Source organism: Asparagus officinalis, chromosome 2, assembly GCF_001876935.1.
Source record: "Asparagus officinalis chromosome 2, Aspof.V1, whole genome shotgun sequence".
Classification (NCBI taxonomy): Eukaryota; Viridiplantae; Streptophyta; class Magnoliopsida; order Asparagales; family Asparagaceae; genus Asparagus; species Asparagus officinalis.
This window is the reverse complement of record NC_033795.1, coordinates 34,424,904-34,441,270: the sequence shown is the minus strand read 5'-3', so window position 1 is coordinate 34,441,270 and position 16,367 is coordinate 34,424,904. Positions and strand designations below refer to the sequence as shown.

General features: G+C 40.0%; 1 protein-coding gene across 1 annotated transcript; it reads left to right on the top strand.

Annotated features, from left to right (window-relative positions):
* LOC109830642 (dihydrolipoyllysine-residue succinyltransferase component of 2-oxoglutarate dehydrogenase complex 1, mitochondrial-like) lies at positions 840–9,842 on the top strand. The gene is made up of 13 exons (XM_020397958.1): positions 840–1,020; positions 3,616–3,676; positions 3,759–3,786; positions 3,952–4,022; positions 4,387–4,461; positions 5,243–5,298; positions 5,435–5,479; positions 5,604–5,873; positions 5,972–6,066; positions 8,102–8,192; positions 8,272–8,382; positions 8,487–8,681; positions 9,393–9,842. Exons 1-13 carry the CDS (start codon positions 979–981, stop codon positions 9,582–9,584), a joined length of 1,332 nt encoding a protein of 443 aa, XP_020253547.1. The 5' UTR covers positions 840–978; the 3' UTR covers positions 9,585–9,842.

Sequence of the window (16,367 nt, the reverse complement as noted above, 5' to 3'; positions counted from 1 at the left end):
CTCATCGTAATCACATTTTCTATCTTATCCCCTTGTAGCGATTGCCTCATCTCCGCGCTCATAGTCTCGCCTACAACGCCGCCCTCGCTCTCCAGTTGAACGCTCACTCGACAACCAAGGAACATGTGCTCGATTTCCCCCAAATTCTTGATTTAGGGTTTCCATTTGTATGTAAAATGTCTAATTCGAGTTGATTAATGCGTTGTTTCAATTGGAGGGTTTGTAAAAAAATGAGAAAAATAACGAGTCCTACCCAATTTAGGCTCAAGGGAGAGATTGGAGTGATATTATGGTTGCAATCTGTGTATCATAAAAATATCATCTGAAGATTAGGGAACAGGTACTCAATTTCGAATTTGGGGTTCTTCGAAATTTGTGGAAATGAGATCAGAAAAGTTTGCTGTGAAAGAGGAGAGTGGAAGAGAGGAAGGAGAAGATCAGAAAAGTTTGTTGTGAAAGAGGAGAGTGGAAGAGAGGAAGGAGAAGAAAGAATGAAATTTGAACTCCCGTGAACAAATAAAGGATAAAATATGGACTCCGGTGAACCAAACTTCATATCTTCACGGGAGTTGAACTCCCGTGAAGTTTAGCAGACTACTAATTAAGCTGCTAAACTTCACGGGAGTTGAACTCCCGTGAAGTTTCGAAAATTTTCTTACAGAAACCGACCTGGTTTTAGCGCATGGGCTGAAACCAGGTCGGTTTTTACAAATATTTTGAAAATGAATCGTTTTTTACAAATAAAAAATCAAATAGGTCGGTTTTGAAAGTTTGTCCAAAGTATATCGGTAACCATTTATAAGCCCGCGGCCCGAACGCGGAACAGTTTATCACGTGCCAATCACTGTTTCTTGAGCGAACGAGAAAAAGAAAAGGTCACAGCATTCAGTATAGACCAAGAAGGGGGAAAAAAGAAAAAGAAAAAGAAAAAAAAAAGCAGCGGCAGTAGACAACGAAAAAAATTTCGTGCTCAAATCGATGGCGTCTAATCTCGGCCGCTTGATCCGCCGTCCAGTAGCTGTAAGGTTTTCGATTCTTCGATTTGATTATTTCGCGAGCTTTTTAGAATAGATCGAAATGTTCTTCACAGTTCAATCTAGAAGAAGTTAGGGCATAGATGTAATTGATGTGAAATAAACAGACCTGGCTAAAGTTTCTTTTTTTTTGAATGTTAAAGGTTTAAAGAAAATGAAAGGGAGAGGATAATAATTTGGATAGCCGTTGATGAGTGGTGATGAAGGAGCTGAAAAGTTAATTTTTTTTATTTGATTTACGGGTTGAAGGGTTGTGAACATTGATGGAGAGTGATGAAAGTTGATGAAATGTTAACATAGGGCTAGGTCTTTGGTGTAGTTCTGTCTGGTTTGGGTTCATTTGATTTAGGGTTAGGTTTTCGGAGGAATTCTGTAGTTAGCTACTTGCCATTTACGGTTAGGTCTTGGGTGAAATTCTGCAGTTGTTTTGAACTTTTAGGCTTGGGTCTTTGGTGAAATCCTGTAGATAGTTGCTTCCCATTTTGGGTTAGGTCTTCATGAGATGCTGATGTCACTTATTTGCCATTCTAGCCTCAAAGCTGACCATTTGCCTTTTCTTGTCAGTTGTTATAGCTTGAGATAGAGGCATCCACGTTTGTGTTGTAAAACTATCATTCTTAACTGAGTGATCTTGAGATAGTGGGATGTTGAAGTGTTGAGCACAGGACCCATGACATCAACATAAAAGTACAAGTAGAAGTAGAAAATGTGTAACGAGTGCATTGAGTTCAAGCTCATATTCTGTTATTCATCTGAACTTGTAATCTCTAATCCAGCCCAACTAGATTTTGAACTGTATGCAAACTTCTCAATATGAAGTATTTATACACCAAATTCCGTAATACATCCCTGGAGCTTCTAATAGATGGACTCTCATGGATACTATATTAAAATGAAGATTGGGTAAAAAACTATGTAAACATGGGAAAAAACCACGAATAGCGGTGCAACCACCTAAAAGCAGTGTTTAGGCCGCTTTTTGATCGCTTTGGGGTGCTTTTAGCCTTCATCTTGAAAGTGCTTTTGGGCGCGCCTTTGCTAGACTAAGCATAGACAAAAGCAGCCTGACCGCTTAATAAGCTATTCTGGGCCTTAGGCCTTAGTAAAGCGGCAAGATACCACTTTTGATTTTTTGAGTGTTTTTAGCCCTTTTTCCTGCTTTTAACAAATTGATGACTTGTTCACGATGGCTGCTGAGGTTATTTATTTGCTATGCTTGAATATCCATTGTTGCTGAGGTTATTTATTTGCAATGCTTGAATATCCATGGAGATGCAAGTTAAAATATTTTCCTGTTCTGAAAAGATGGGAACACTTATCTACTCTCTACTACACAAGTTCGAAAGCTTTAATTTATGAAATCTGAATTATGCGGTTTATCCTTTTGGTTTTTATTATTCATGTTCAAGTAAAAAAGTTAAATATTAAATATAAATATTTGGTGATGTTTACCATATCACATCATAGTTTTTCAAAAATATATTTCTTTATATAATTTTGTTTTGTTCGATTTCCCTAGACTATTATTTCTACTTAATTGGACGCCACTATGCATCGATTCTGAGGTCATTGGAAGGGGATGCCTTTCCACTCTAGCATTACGTTCAAGAGTTATTTGTTGCATTTCCTCATTTCCTTCTTCGCTCTTCATCTCTTTCAAGTGACGAATCATCCAAATATGATACATATTTTGAAGATGTTGCTCCAAAATGGTTAAAATGGAGGCATGCTTCAGTAGTTTTATGTGATAGTAGAATACATATGTGATTAAAGGGAAAATTCTATAGGATAGTTATAGGAGAATACTTTATGGATCAAAATGTTGAGCTATTAAAAAACATGTGCAGATCCATTTAAAAAAACATGTGCAGAAAATGAGCATAGCAGAAATGAAAATGTTACAATGATCTTGTGGATATACAATAAAAGATAAGATAAGAAATGAGTGTGATAATAGGGGTTTAGAGTTTGCTCCTATTGAGGAATGAATGTGAGAAATCAATTGAGATAGTTTGGTCATGTACAATGTAGGCATCTTAGTCCTAGGAAAATCGATAAGATTATAGTTAATGGGGGCAAAGAGGTCTAGAGAGCGGCTTAAAAGAACTTGGTTGGAAGTAATTAAGAATGATATGATTATAACTAACTTAATAGAAGAGATGATCCAAATAGAATCGAATGGAAGAATAGGATTCATGTAGTTGACCTAAAAATATGGGATAAAGGCTTTGTTGATGTTGCTGCTCTAGAATGGAGTTGAACCTTCTTTGTGGTTAACATTCGTATATTTTTATATAGCTCGAACCTCTAGCATTCTATTTTCAAACTTATAGCGTGCTGATTTTATTGGTTGACATAAAGCCATACCTCTATTGCTCTATAATCAGTTGAAATTGCATGCTATCACTTCATATTCCCTCTTTTGAGAAATTTCAAATGAAGAAGCATGAGTCCAGTATGTAAGTTTCTGAATTTGCGATGTGTTTCTGGCTTTCTGCCCTTGAATAATCTGCTTTTTACTCTCTTTAATACTCTTTCTCCCTCCCTCTGTTTTTTCCCTAAACCATTGGCATTCATGCAGACATTATTTTTCTTGAGAAGTTGTAGACATGTCAGAAACTTCAGCCATCAAATCTTTCCAGGTAAAGTTTCTACTTCCTAGAATTTTAAAAGTTGGTTGTTACAATTATTTAAGGTGAGAAACTTAGATCATGTTCATTTCAGGTGGTCCCATCTGTCAAAAATCTGCAAGGTTAGCTTTTCAGTGAACTATGTGATGATTTCTCTCATTGAATTCTGAAGGAATCGAGTCTTTTTAGCTGTCACTTCTTTAATTGTAACCTCTGTGATGCCATTTTTTTAAAAAACTTATTGCGCTCCTTAGAGTTATCTCTGAGAATCAATCATTAACTTGCAGGGAACTCTTGGGATCCTTCCCAAAGGATTCTCCTTATCGAGTCTGGACTAGGTTGTTGTCAGCAGATAGTGGTAAGTTGCTTGTTCTTTACCTGCTTTTATATACTGATATTTCTGAGATCTTCTAGTATAGTAATTTGATACAAGGAGCGGACCTGTGCATAAGATTCTCGCTGTTGTGTGGTGCGGGAGGATCTGATGTACACCCATGTTTTTGGGTTCTAGGGAGTGTTTGAGGCACAGTATTAACTGCTGCGTTGCATAGAAGTTCCTTTGTGTGTGTGTGTGTGTGTTTGTGGCTTGAACCCTTGATGTCCTCTATTAGTATTATTGGTGTTGTGTGAAGTCTCATCTCTGCTTTATTTGATGTTACCACTTACCAAATGTTCGGGATTGAAATTCCGCTTACACCTTTTTTCCCCTTTACTCCTTGAAGGTGATTTGTTTGAGGCTGTTGTTCCTTTCATGGGTGAATCTATTACTGATGGCACACTAGCGACGTTTTTAAAGAGTAAGCAATCTCTCTCTCTCAGACCCCCCTGCCCCTTGTCCCAAAAAAATTGTGTAACGCACGCAGATACATAGGTTAACCTACATCGAGATAAGTTTTCTATTGTGGAGCTGCATTATGTTGGACATGAGTGCCAGCCATGTGTTTTGTTTGTGTAATTTTAGAATTTTCGTCCTGGTGTGGGTCATGTTAATATGTCCTCATGTGTTGAGAAAAATCTTCTGCAGAATGAACTCGTGCAAGCATATTTGAATTCCTGCAGACATTATACCAGCTTAAGTTCAGTTTATATTTTGAAAGCAGATCTTAAAATCAACACATGAAGCCAAATTCACATCTGGGCGTAATTCATCTAGTAGAAACTTTTGCAAACTGACTTTGAGTAAAATTATATAAATGTTACTGTTTTTGAAGGTTTTTTGAGAATTGAAAGCAAAAGCTAAGCTGGATTGTTAATTGCCTGCTGAATTTTGATTCATAGGCCTCAGTATCATTCTTTTTAGTGGATAAAGAGAACAGACCCCACAAACATTTAGCTCATTAGAATTTATAGAAGAGAACATACTTTTTTTAGCACAAAAAGATAGAGTTAAAGTAGGAATGTGTGATACTATGATGTTTCTTTTTGTTTCTGTATATATGCATGACTGTTGGTATCTGTTCAACATTTAGTAGAAGTACGACCAAACAAGTTGGTTGTAGGTTGTAGGCTTGCAGCTTGAATATATTGAGTATTGGAAATGTGTAACTTCTTGTTGTATACATCATATGTGATGGACAGAACCTGGTGATCGCGTCGAAGTTGATGAACCGATTGCCCAGGTTGAAACAGACAAGGTATTGTTGCTTTGCTGATTACTTATCTTCAAAGTAGTAGAAAATACTTTGCTCAGGATGAAACTATAGTCTATACATGAGATCATCCAATAGGTTAGATATGTAAGTTACCCAAAACTTTTCTCTCTTATTTCAGGTGACCATTGATGTTGCTAGTCCTGAAGCCGGGGTTATTCAAAAGGCAAGATATCCTTTCCTGGATTCAATGTGACTGGTTTAATATCTTTGCCATCGTTATCATATTGCTATCATGGTTTCCAGCTTTGATTGTTTACTTTGGCATCACTTTGTTTTATTATTTGCAGTTTGTAGCCAACGAGGGTGATACAGTGATGCCAGGGACCAAGGTTGCTGTAATATCAAAATCTGCTGCCGGTGACACACACGTTGCTCCATCAGAAGAGAAATCAAGCCAAGAGGCCCCTCAGGCATCTCCTCCAGAAAAGAAGCAGAAGGTTGATAAAGGAAAGCCAAAAGCAGAAGCACCCATCAAAGAACAACCCAAACAAGTTCCCGTGCCTCCAAAATCCTCAGCTTCAGAACCACAGCTTCCTCCCAAAGAAAGGGAGAGACGAGTAAATATCAAATTCTAATGATTGTCATTCTTTAGGAAATTTAATTGATAATTTTTTTGGTATTGCTTCATTACCTTCTGATTTTGTTGGTTTTGAAGGTTCCAATGCCTAGACTCAGGTTGAGAATTGCAACCCGTTTAAAGGATTCGCAGAACACGTATGCTATGCTAACTACATTCAATGAAGTTGATATGTAAGTGTTTTCTGATTTATTAAAGTTGCCACTCTTAATTTTTATTTTTAATTTTGTATGGGTACTTATACCAATTAGATGATGGTCTTTTTAATTGTGCTACGTGGGAAGTCTATCTAGTTTCCTGTCTTAGTTTCGGGCTCCTATGACATACCTTCATTTATTACTTTAAAAGTAAAATTGAAGAAACTGAAATCATCTCTAAAGCATCTCAGGTCCAGGTATAGGTAGCGGCGGGTAAGTAATTTGAATAGATATGCGCACCTGCAAAAATGCATGGACGCACCATCAAAGTTAGTGCCCAAACCATTTATGTGAGCTACATCTTAAAATTTATTTGGGCCAAATATCAAGTGTAAAATCTTCAACTTTGAAGACCCGCGAGTCATTATGTTTGGCATTATGTGATGTGTAGGTTAGTATCAAACGATCTGTTTTGCCTCTTTGGATATGAAAATGTGCTAATCCTCGTGAACAATTATGATTAAGAATTTGAATGACCCATTGTGTATTTCAATGATGTGACACTGTGTCTATTATGACACATGTAGATACTACATATGTGCTCATTTGTGTGTATCTAAGTTGCATGGAAATGGGTACCGGTACTGGTATGGTTGCGGGTACATGTACGGGACACGGTAAATTTGTAAAATGTAGGGTATGAGGACACGGCTACATATAGATATTGGAATCAGTAATTTACATGAGATCATTAGTCCTTTTCAAGTCATGTGTTTTTAAAATTAAAATTCCTGCCACAATTTTAAGTTTCCTTTATTATGTTGATTATTATAAGCGGGGAAGTGCTCGTTTCTAACTAGACACTCAAACAAGCCTTTAAAATCATAGTTTTGAACTTGAGCATGAGCTGAAACAAACCTGACCCATATCTAGCGAGTTTCAAGAAATAGATGCAAGTGTAGGATATGCATTCAAGAAGTGCATGCCAAGTGTATTAAATTAAAACATATATCAAGTACGTATCTAAATAAATGTATGAATATATATACAAGGAGTGTCCATGAAGTTTGGGTACGGGTAAGTGTTCGGTGTGGGTATGGCTTCATGGTAGAAGTACCCGGGTAACACAGGTGTGTGTATATGTGCGTATATGTACATAATGTATAGAATATACACATGTATGAAGTGGAGCATGCAATCTAAGAGTAAGTGATGTATGAATATCATTCTAAATTTCGGGCCTTCTCGACCTATCATCGTAATTTCAATTTATGTGGGGCCTACAGGATTGGCGGAAGGTTTAAGATTTTGATTCAAGAGCTGATTTTTGTGAAATAAAATGTTGGATGAGGTAACAGATTATGGTTGTTGTAGAGATTTCTTAAGGATTCGAGGGAAAGCAGTAATAAATTTAAAAAGACAGTAAAGGTAGTGGAGATTTTACATCTTTATTTGTGAATTTCACATCAAAGTGAACTAATCACAGAGTCACAGGTTTGAAAAGACAAACGAAACATATTGTTTGTAGAGAGCGAGCTTTCACTTGTAAAATAACCTCTAGTCTGATCTCCGTACAAAGTAGGAAGCCTTTTACATTAAAAGTTTGCTTATTAAGAATCATTCAAAAAGAATCCCATGTAAATAGAGACTCTTAACTGAAAACTTAACCAAGCTAATCAAGAATCTAATAATCGGGATTCTAACTGAATATGACCAACAAACTAGAAACTCTTGAGATGTTAGGAACCTAGTAAGATAAATCTTCTACTCTTTCAATTTATCTTTAGCAATTTATCTTTTTTCAGAAGATGTTCTGTATGGTGCATTATTATTTGTTGTTCCTTTCATCCATGTACATGTGCGGGCATTGGAAAGAAAGCTAATGCATAGTTGTGCCATCATGCCTGGACTTTAGAGGAGTGCCTGTCCATAAATGACTTTGCTTGTGGCTGGCTGTGTAGGAGAAAATTCTCATTCTGCATTAGCAAATTATTGTGTTGCTGCCATTTACATCTAATTTTATTGTTTACAACGTTATCTGAACATCATCATTATGCATTTTGTAATACAGGACAAATCTGATGAAACTCCGTTCAGATTATAAGGATGCCTTTGTGGAAAAACATGGTGTCAAACTTGGGCTAATGTCAGGTTTTGTGAAGGTACGTAGTTTACGACTAACTATATAGTCTTTTTCCAATGTTTACTTTTTAATATACCTTGAACTTGTAACATTGTCAGGCTGCTGTTACTGGACTTCAAAGCCAACCAATCATAAATGCGGTTATTGATGGCGGGGATATCATTTACAGAGAATACGTCGATATCAGTATTGCTGTTGGTACACCTAAGGTTTGCCATTTTCTTTGACACCAGTTTAGATTTTATTTGATCCTTTTATGTTGTGCTAACTAGTGTGTTCCTTTTTCACATTTTATTGTTTTTATTTTCCATAGGGCCTTGTTGTTCCTGTTATCCGCAATGCCGATAAGATGAATTTTGCAGATATTGAGAAGGAGATCAATACCCTTGCTAGGAAGGCAAGTGATGGTACGATATCCATCGATGAGATGGCTGGAGGCTCATTCACAATATCTAATGGTGGAGTCTATGGAAGCCTTTTAAGCACTCCTATTATTAATCCCCCACAAGTATTTCTCTTACCAACATTATTTCTCTAGTTTGGTTTCACTTTGTTTATATAATGTTCGCTTATCATTAGTAGTACTACATTTGAGAATTATTTGCTCCATCCTCAATTGTTATGTTGCTTTCATTTCTAGTTTATTTTAGCATTTATCTTTGATATGAAAATTCGTTTCGACCTGCAGCAACTTCCATGGCAGGAGAAATGACAGAGATGCTGGAAGCATTACTTTAAAAAAAATTCAATAAAATCAATTTATATATAGGGGATACTTGTTATGTGCTGCCACCTCACTTAGCAAAATGAGCTACCAAGAGATAAGGAGTAGGAAGTAGGATGGCTCTCACGTAGTCTACCTTTTGGTAGCTCGTTTAGTAGGATGACCTGCCACCTCATACCCAAATATTCCCCGGGTGTGTGCATTTTATTTCATTTTCATTTGATCTTATATAGTTCACCATTACAGTTTGTGCAAGGCATTTGTGCCCAATCCAGAACTTCGCTTTGTTCTCTATTTGTTGTATTCTGCTCATGTATATAATAGGTACACTACATCCATATCAAGTTTTATATGTTTCTTATTTGATATTATTTGTAATCAAGATTTTAGTTTCACATGCTTTAGTTTGATATGAATTTTATTATAGTGATTGATATGAGCAATATTATTTCCGGCACTTTTATGACTTCTAATTCCTCTACAAATATATTGCAGTCCGCCATCTTGGGCATGCACTCCATCGTGTCACGTCCCATGGTGGTTGATGGAAATGTTGTCCCAAGGCCAATGATGTACATTGCACTGACCTACGATCATAGATTAATCGATGGACGAGAGGCTGTTTTCTTCCTTCGTCGTATCAAGGATGTGGTTGAGGACCCGAGGAGGCTTCTGCTTGATTTATAGGCACAAGATTTTGCAATTTGATAACGTGTTTTGTTTATCAAACCAAATAATGTACTCCTGAATCTGAAATTTTGGTAGGTAACCTTTAAGTAGGCTGTGACATAGCCTTGTCATGTTTGTTTCGTCTTTAGTTTCATTGGAGGCGTTTTGATTGTTTTGTTGGTCTTTGGATCATACTGCTCCAACTTGCAAGAGAAAGCAGCTGTGTTTTCAATTCGTACAATAAGAAATTACTCACTTTGATGTTGTTTGTGGCCATCTTCATTTTCCTGTTGTCTTCTACTATCCTCGTCTGAGTTTATGTTGTAGGTGCTTGTTTTGTCTTGTTCTAAATGATGTTGCTTTTTTGACAGCCTGCAATTGTTTAGAATTTTGGAAGCGATTCTATGACACTGTCAAAAACTGAGGAAGCATGCAACAGCTATTGCCATGGAGCACATGAGAAAAATAAAGCTCCAATTTGCATTAGTTCGGGCTTGTCCTTCGCGGATAAAGTAGTAATAATTCAGATGACTTATAGAAGGCTTGCCACTCGTAAATGACACGGGCACAAGTCACCATGACTTTATTAAAGATCTAAAATCCCTACCCAACGTAAGAAGCTATTTTTGTTTTTATTTTTATTTTTCTATTTTGGGGATAGAAAGATGGATAAATTTTATTAATCCATCAAATCATGAACGACTACATACTGCGCCAACATCTTAGGCATCGCATCTTCCGATACACTACTATAATTTGAAGGTTTCTGAGCCAAAATAACGAGCAATTTGGTTCCCGTATCCAGCTATAATCAAGGGAAAACTATGTAGTTGGAGGACAGTTCTCATCCCTAGCAATCCATCAATTAGCCCTGCCATGTTGGGGGTATGGATTTTAGGCCCCTTGCATAAGGCTAACGAGCTCTCGGGACTTCAAGACCACACGTTGATAACTTAGGTTTTTTGGCCAAAATCATCCCCTGTCGAACTGCAAGAAGCTCTGCTATCAACGGTGACCGTGCAGGTCTGGTGATGAAGCGTCCAGCAGCCTCTCTACTAGGCCATCACGACCCCTTACGTACAACTACCCCAACCGTGGCATTCGATGTTCGATCAACCCATCCTCCATCACAATTAACTTCGATTGCTCTTTGTGATAGGGGGGCCCACCCACGTGGGTGGTCAGGGGGCGCCGCTTGTGCGGCCACGACGAGCGTGGGCTCATGTCCGTGCCTCCCACCGCGCGCGTGTGTCTTTTCCGCGTTCATTTCCCGCTCGCCCGCGATTTCCCGCCGTGTCTGCCCGCCAAAGCTTTGGCCTTGCCCCTTGCTCTCTCCTATAAATAGAGAAGGGGTGGAGGTGTTTTTAGGGTGGGGAAAAAAATACTAAGTGGGTTATGTGGAGTTCTTTTGAGAGAAAAGAAAGAGTAAGTTGAGAGAGAACTTGTAAGAGTTTGGTATTCTCCTCATAGTGAAACCCCCCTCCCGTGGACGTAGGCTAGTTAGCCGAACCACGTAAATCTCGTGTTTGTATTGTCTTATCTGTGAGTTGCCATAGCTTGTAGGTTCCCTCGACATTTCAGTCTTAGAATTGATGAGAGGAAGAGTGTATATTTTACTTTGATGAAATATCTCACTTTCGATTCTTGTTTCCTTTGAGAAATAAGAATTTCACTTTCTATTCCTGTTTCCTTTGAGAAACAAGAATATAGAGGTTGACTTGTGCTTTTGTGATAACGAAAGTCAGGGCTATCTCTCAGGTGATATCGCTTCCACGACGTGAGGGCGTGACTCTGCGCCCAACAATTAGTATCAGAGCCCTTATTCAGATCTGCGGTGGTTGAGTTACTGATCTAAGGTGGCTGTTGATTATTGTGTGGTGAACACAAGGTATTTGTTAAAATTCCTGAGAGAAACAGATTTACTAAAACAAGCGGAGAATGGCGTCTACAGTAAAATAGTTTAAGTTGGAAAGAACGAGATTGAAAAATTCAATGGAAAAAAATAATTTTTCCTATTGGAGAATGCAGATGAAAAATTCATTGATTTCGCAAAAGTTGCACAAAGCTTTGGCGGGAAAAGAGAAGAAGCACAAGGATATGTCTGATGAGGATTGGGAGGAGCTGGATCTGGAAGCACGGACGTCAATTATCCTTTGCCTTGAAAGGGATGTAGCTTTCTTGGTAGATGGAGACGAAACGACTGCAGGCGTGTAGTTGAAGTTAGAAAGTACCTTCATGACGAAGAGTCTAATGAACCGGATCTATTTAAAATCCAAATTGTACACTTTCAAGATGGAGGAAGGCTCGTCAATCCAGGAGTACATCAACAAGTTCGATAGGATCTTATCGGATTTGAAAGACAATGAGGTGACAGTGGAAGACGAGGATCATGCACTTCTACTACTTCTATCTCTGCCGAAGTCTTATGAGAATCTGGTTCAAACACTGATGCTTGTGGGTGACAGTTTATCGATGGATGAGACTAGAACGGTGCTTCTAGTAGATGATCTTCGGAAAATTACAATTAGTGATATGACCACTGGTGGTAACAAAGAACAAGCGCAGGGGTTCTTCGCCAGAGACAATGAGCGAGAAAAAGGCAAGGGAGGAAAGTATAGATCAAAATCAAGACCTCTTGCGGAAAGACCGTGTTTCAAATGCGGTGAGCTAGGGCATTTCAAAGTTAATTTTCCTAACAAGAGAGTAGGTGGGAAGAAGAACAACAACAAGACTGAAAGACGAGAAGGTAAGGAAGAGGCGAGCTACGCTTCAGAGGAAGAGAGCGATAAGGAATGCTATGTCGTCACCGGTGGCGAGGATACCTCCGGGAAGTGGATACTTAATTCTGGTTGCTCTTACCACATGTGTCCAAATAGGAAGTGGTTTACTATCTACAGGAGCATTGATGGTGGAACCGTATTGATGGGAAACAACCATGCTTGTAAAACGGTGGGGCTAGGTGATATTAAGATCAAGATGCATGATGGAGTGGTTCGAACCTTGACGGATGTAAAGCATGTTCCCGACTTGCAAAAGAATCTTATCTCAGTTGGTGCTTTGGACTCCGGGGGTTACAAGATTGTAACAGAAAACAGAGTGAAGAGGGCTGTTCGAGGTTCCCTAACAGTGATGAAGGGAGTTTGTCACGGTAATCTATATACTCTCTCGGGTACGACGGTGACAGGAGATGCAACAGTTGGAACTGATAGAAGTGGTGGAGACCCATGTAAGCACACACGGTTATGGCATAGGCGGCTTGGGCACATGTTAGAGAAGGGTCTAGATCTGCTTGGTAAAGATGAGTTGTTGAAGAATCTGAAGAAACCTTGCATGGATTTTTACAAGGATTGTGTGTATGGAAAGGCGCACAGGGTCCAGTTTTTGAGGAGCAAGCACAAGAGCAGAGGGATACTAGATTATGTGCACACGGATGTTTGGGGTCCGGCTTCGATAACTTCCAAGGGCGATTCCAGATATTTTGTCTCATTCATAGATGATCATTCGAGATATGCTTGGATTTATTTTCTGAAGCATAAGAATGAGGTATTTGAGACATTCAAGAAGTGGAAGGCGATGGTTGAGAACAGGACAGGCAAGAAATTGAAGACACTGAGATCTGATAATGGTACATAGTATACAGACGGTGCTTTCAAGGAGTTCTGTGTTCAGGAGGGTATTGACAGACACTGGACAGTTAGATCTACACCACAGCAAAATGGGATCACGGAGAGGTTGAACCGAACACTGCGGGAGAAAGCAGTGAGTATGCGATCTTATGCTGGTTTGGGCAAAGAATGGTGGGCAGAGTCGATTGCTACAGCTTGCTATATAGTGAATCGATCTCCACATTCGACATTGAACGGTGATACACCCTATCGGGTGTGGTCAGGGGAGCATGCAGATTATGAGAGGCTCCGGATCTTCGGGTGTACCGCCTACTATCACGTCAACGAGGGAAAGCTTGACACGAGGGCCAAGAAGGTAATTTTCTTGGGATATGCAAATGGTGTAAAAGACTATCGCTTTTGGTGTACAGAAGATTCAAAGTTCGTGATCAGTAGGGACGTTACTTTTGATGAGAAGTCCATGATTGCTAGGATGCCCAAGGATGATGGTGTTGAGACTGTTAGGAATTCTAAGTCCCAGGTTATTGATATAGAACCTAAAGACCAACCAGGTTCTAGTCATGTTCAAGTGGGAAATCAGGTAGATGATGAGCTTGAGCAGGAGGAGGTTCAGCAGGAGAATACACAGGCACTACAACAACAGCAGCTCGAGGATAGCTTGGCTTCCACTAGGCCAAGGCGAGCATACAAGCAGGTACAGAAGCTGGGGGCTGATCAACCCTTGAAGCACTATGGGCAGGTTAATTTGGTTGAGTACGTACTCTCGGTGGAGGAAGATGAGCCGGTCTCCTTCAAGGAAGCTATTCGGGATAGAGATAGCGAGAGTTGGTTGGCTACGATGGAGGAGGAGATGGAATCTCTCCGGAAGAACCAAACATGGGAGGTGGTCCCATTGCCCGTAGGAAGAAAAGCTATTGGTTATAAGTGAGTGTATAAGAGAAAGAAAGATCCTTCAGAGCTCGGTGGAACAAGATACAAGGCGAGACTAGTGGCTAAAGGGGTTGCACAAAGAGTGGGTGTGGATTACAATGAGATATTTTCTCCGATGGTGAAACACACTTCTATTTGGGTGCTATTGAGTATTGTTGCTCATGGTGATCTTGAGCTGGAACAACTCGATGTCAAGACGGCCTTCTTGCACGGAGACTTGGATGAAGAGATCTATATGCATCAACCTGAGGGTTACAAGGTTAAGGACAAGGAGAATCATGTATGTCTCTTGAGGAAGTTACTTTACGGATTGAAGCAATCTCCACGACAGTGGTACAAGCGATTTGACTCCTTCATGCTGAAGCATAAGTTTTTTCGAACCGACTATGATTGTTGTGTTTACATTCGGAAGCTTCGTGGAGGTGATTATATCTATATCCTTTTGTATGTGGATGATATGCTTATTGCATCGAAGAACAAGGTGGAGATTGATAAGTTGAAATCTCAACTTAGCAAAGAGTTCGAGATGAAAGACATGGACGCTGCAAAGAAAATAATGGGTATGGAGATTAGAAGAGAACAAGCAAACCGACGATTGTTCTTGAGTCAGAAGGGCTACATAGAACGGGTGATCGCGATATTCGAGATGCAAAGTGCAAAGTCGGTGGTGACTCCATTGGCTCCACACTTTAGACTTTTAGGAAAACAATCTCCCACTATAGCGGAAGAGAAGGCGCACATGGAGCGTGTTCCCTATGCTAGTATAGTTGGCAGCTTAATGTACGCAATGGTGTGTACGTGCTCAGATATTTCACAGGCGGTTAGTGTGGTCAGCAGGTTCATGGTGAATCTGGGAAAGACGCACTGGGAAGCGGTGAAATGGGTTCTGAGGTACTTGAAAGGTACTGCAGATACGGGTTTGTGTTTTGGTGGAGATACATGTCAAATCGACGGGTTTGTGGACTCATATTATGCGGACGATCTAGATAGACGACGATCTACTACTGGTTATGTATTCAAGATACATGTGGCTCTAGTTAATTGGCGATCGATGTTGCAGGATATAGTTACACTTTCTACTACAGAGACCGAGTACATGGCCATGGCGGAGGGAGTGAAGGAAGCATTATGGCTGTGGGGTCTTCTAGACGATTTGGGTATTGAGCAGGAGAGCGTGAACTTATGGTGCGACAGTCAGAGTGCGATTCACTTGGCAAAAAATCAAGTTCACCATGCTCGTACCAAGCATATCGTGGTGCGACAGTCAGAGTGCGATTCACTTGGCAAAAAATCAAGTTCACCATGCTCGTACCAAGCATATCGACGTCAGGTATCATTTTGTGCGGGATGTCATAGAGGAAGGCGATATTTCTCTCATGAAGGTGCATACGAATGAGAATCCCGCGGACATGTTAACCAAGGTGGTCACAAGTAACAAGTTCCAATATTGCTTGGACTTGCTTCATATCAGTCCGTGTTGATCTGCCCAAGAGGTCATGGCCTTTCGGGGCGATGATGAAGGTGAGGTGGAGACTATGTTGGAGAATATTTACAGAACTACGGTTAGCTTGATCCCGGTGGAGGGTACGTAGGCAGTCGTGGTATAGTGACGTAGCTGGTTTGGCCTGGATCTCTCTGGTGGAGTTCGCGGGGTTCTTCTGATGTTCGTCCAAAATTTGAGGTTTATCAAATGATGTACGAGGTGGAGAATTGTGATAGGGGGGCCCACCCACGTGGGTGGTCAGGGGGCGCCGCTTGTGCGGCCACGACGAGCGTGCGCCTGCCCACGTGGATTCGGAGCTCATGCTCGAGCTCGGTTTCCGCGCGCACGTGTCTTTCCGGCTTTCGTTTCCCGCTCGCCCGTGATTTACCGCCGTGTCTGCCCGCCAAAGCTTTAGCCTTGCCCCTTGCTCTCTCCTATAAATAGAGAAGGGGTGGAGGTGTTTTTAGGGTGGGGAAAAATACTAAGTAGGTTATGTGGATTTCTTTTGAGAGAAAAGAAAGAGTGAGTTGAGAGAGAACTTGTAAGAGTTTGGTATTCTCCTTATAGTGAAACCCCCTCCCGTGGACGTAGGCTAGTTAGCCGAACCACGTAAATCTCATATTTGTATTGTCTTATCTATGAGTTTCTATAACTTGTAGGTTCCCTCGACATTTCAATCTTAGAACTGATGAGAGGAAGAGTGTATATTTCAATTTGATGAAATATCTCACTTTCGATTCTTATTTCCTTTGAGAAATAAGA

Bases quoted from the DNA above. Each gene is read 5' to 3' on its own strand.
- LOC109830642 (XM_020397958.1), top strand. From the start codon at position 979: ATGGCGTCTAATCTCGGCCGCTTGATCCGCCGTCCAGTAGCT. The intron at 8,383-8,486 runs GTTTGCCATTTT...TATTTTCCATAG, and splicing joins TTGCTGTTGGTACACCTAAG to GGCCTTGTTGTTCCTGTTAT. The intron at 8,682-9,392 runs GTATTTCTCTTA...AATATATTGCAG, and splicing joins CTATTATTAATCCCCCACAA to TCCGCCATCTTGGGCATGCA.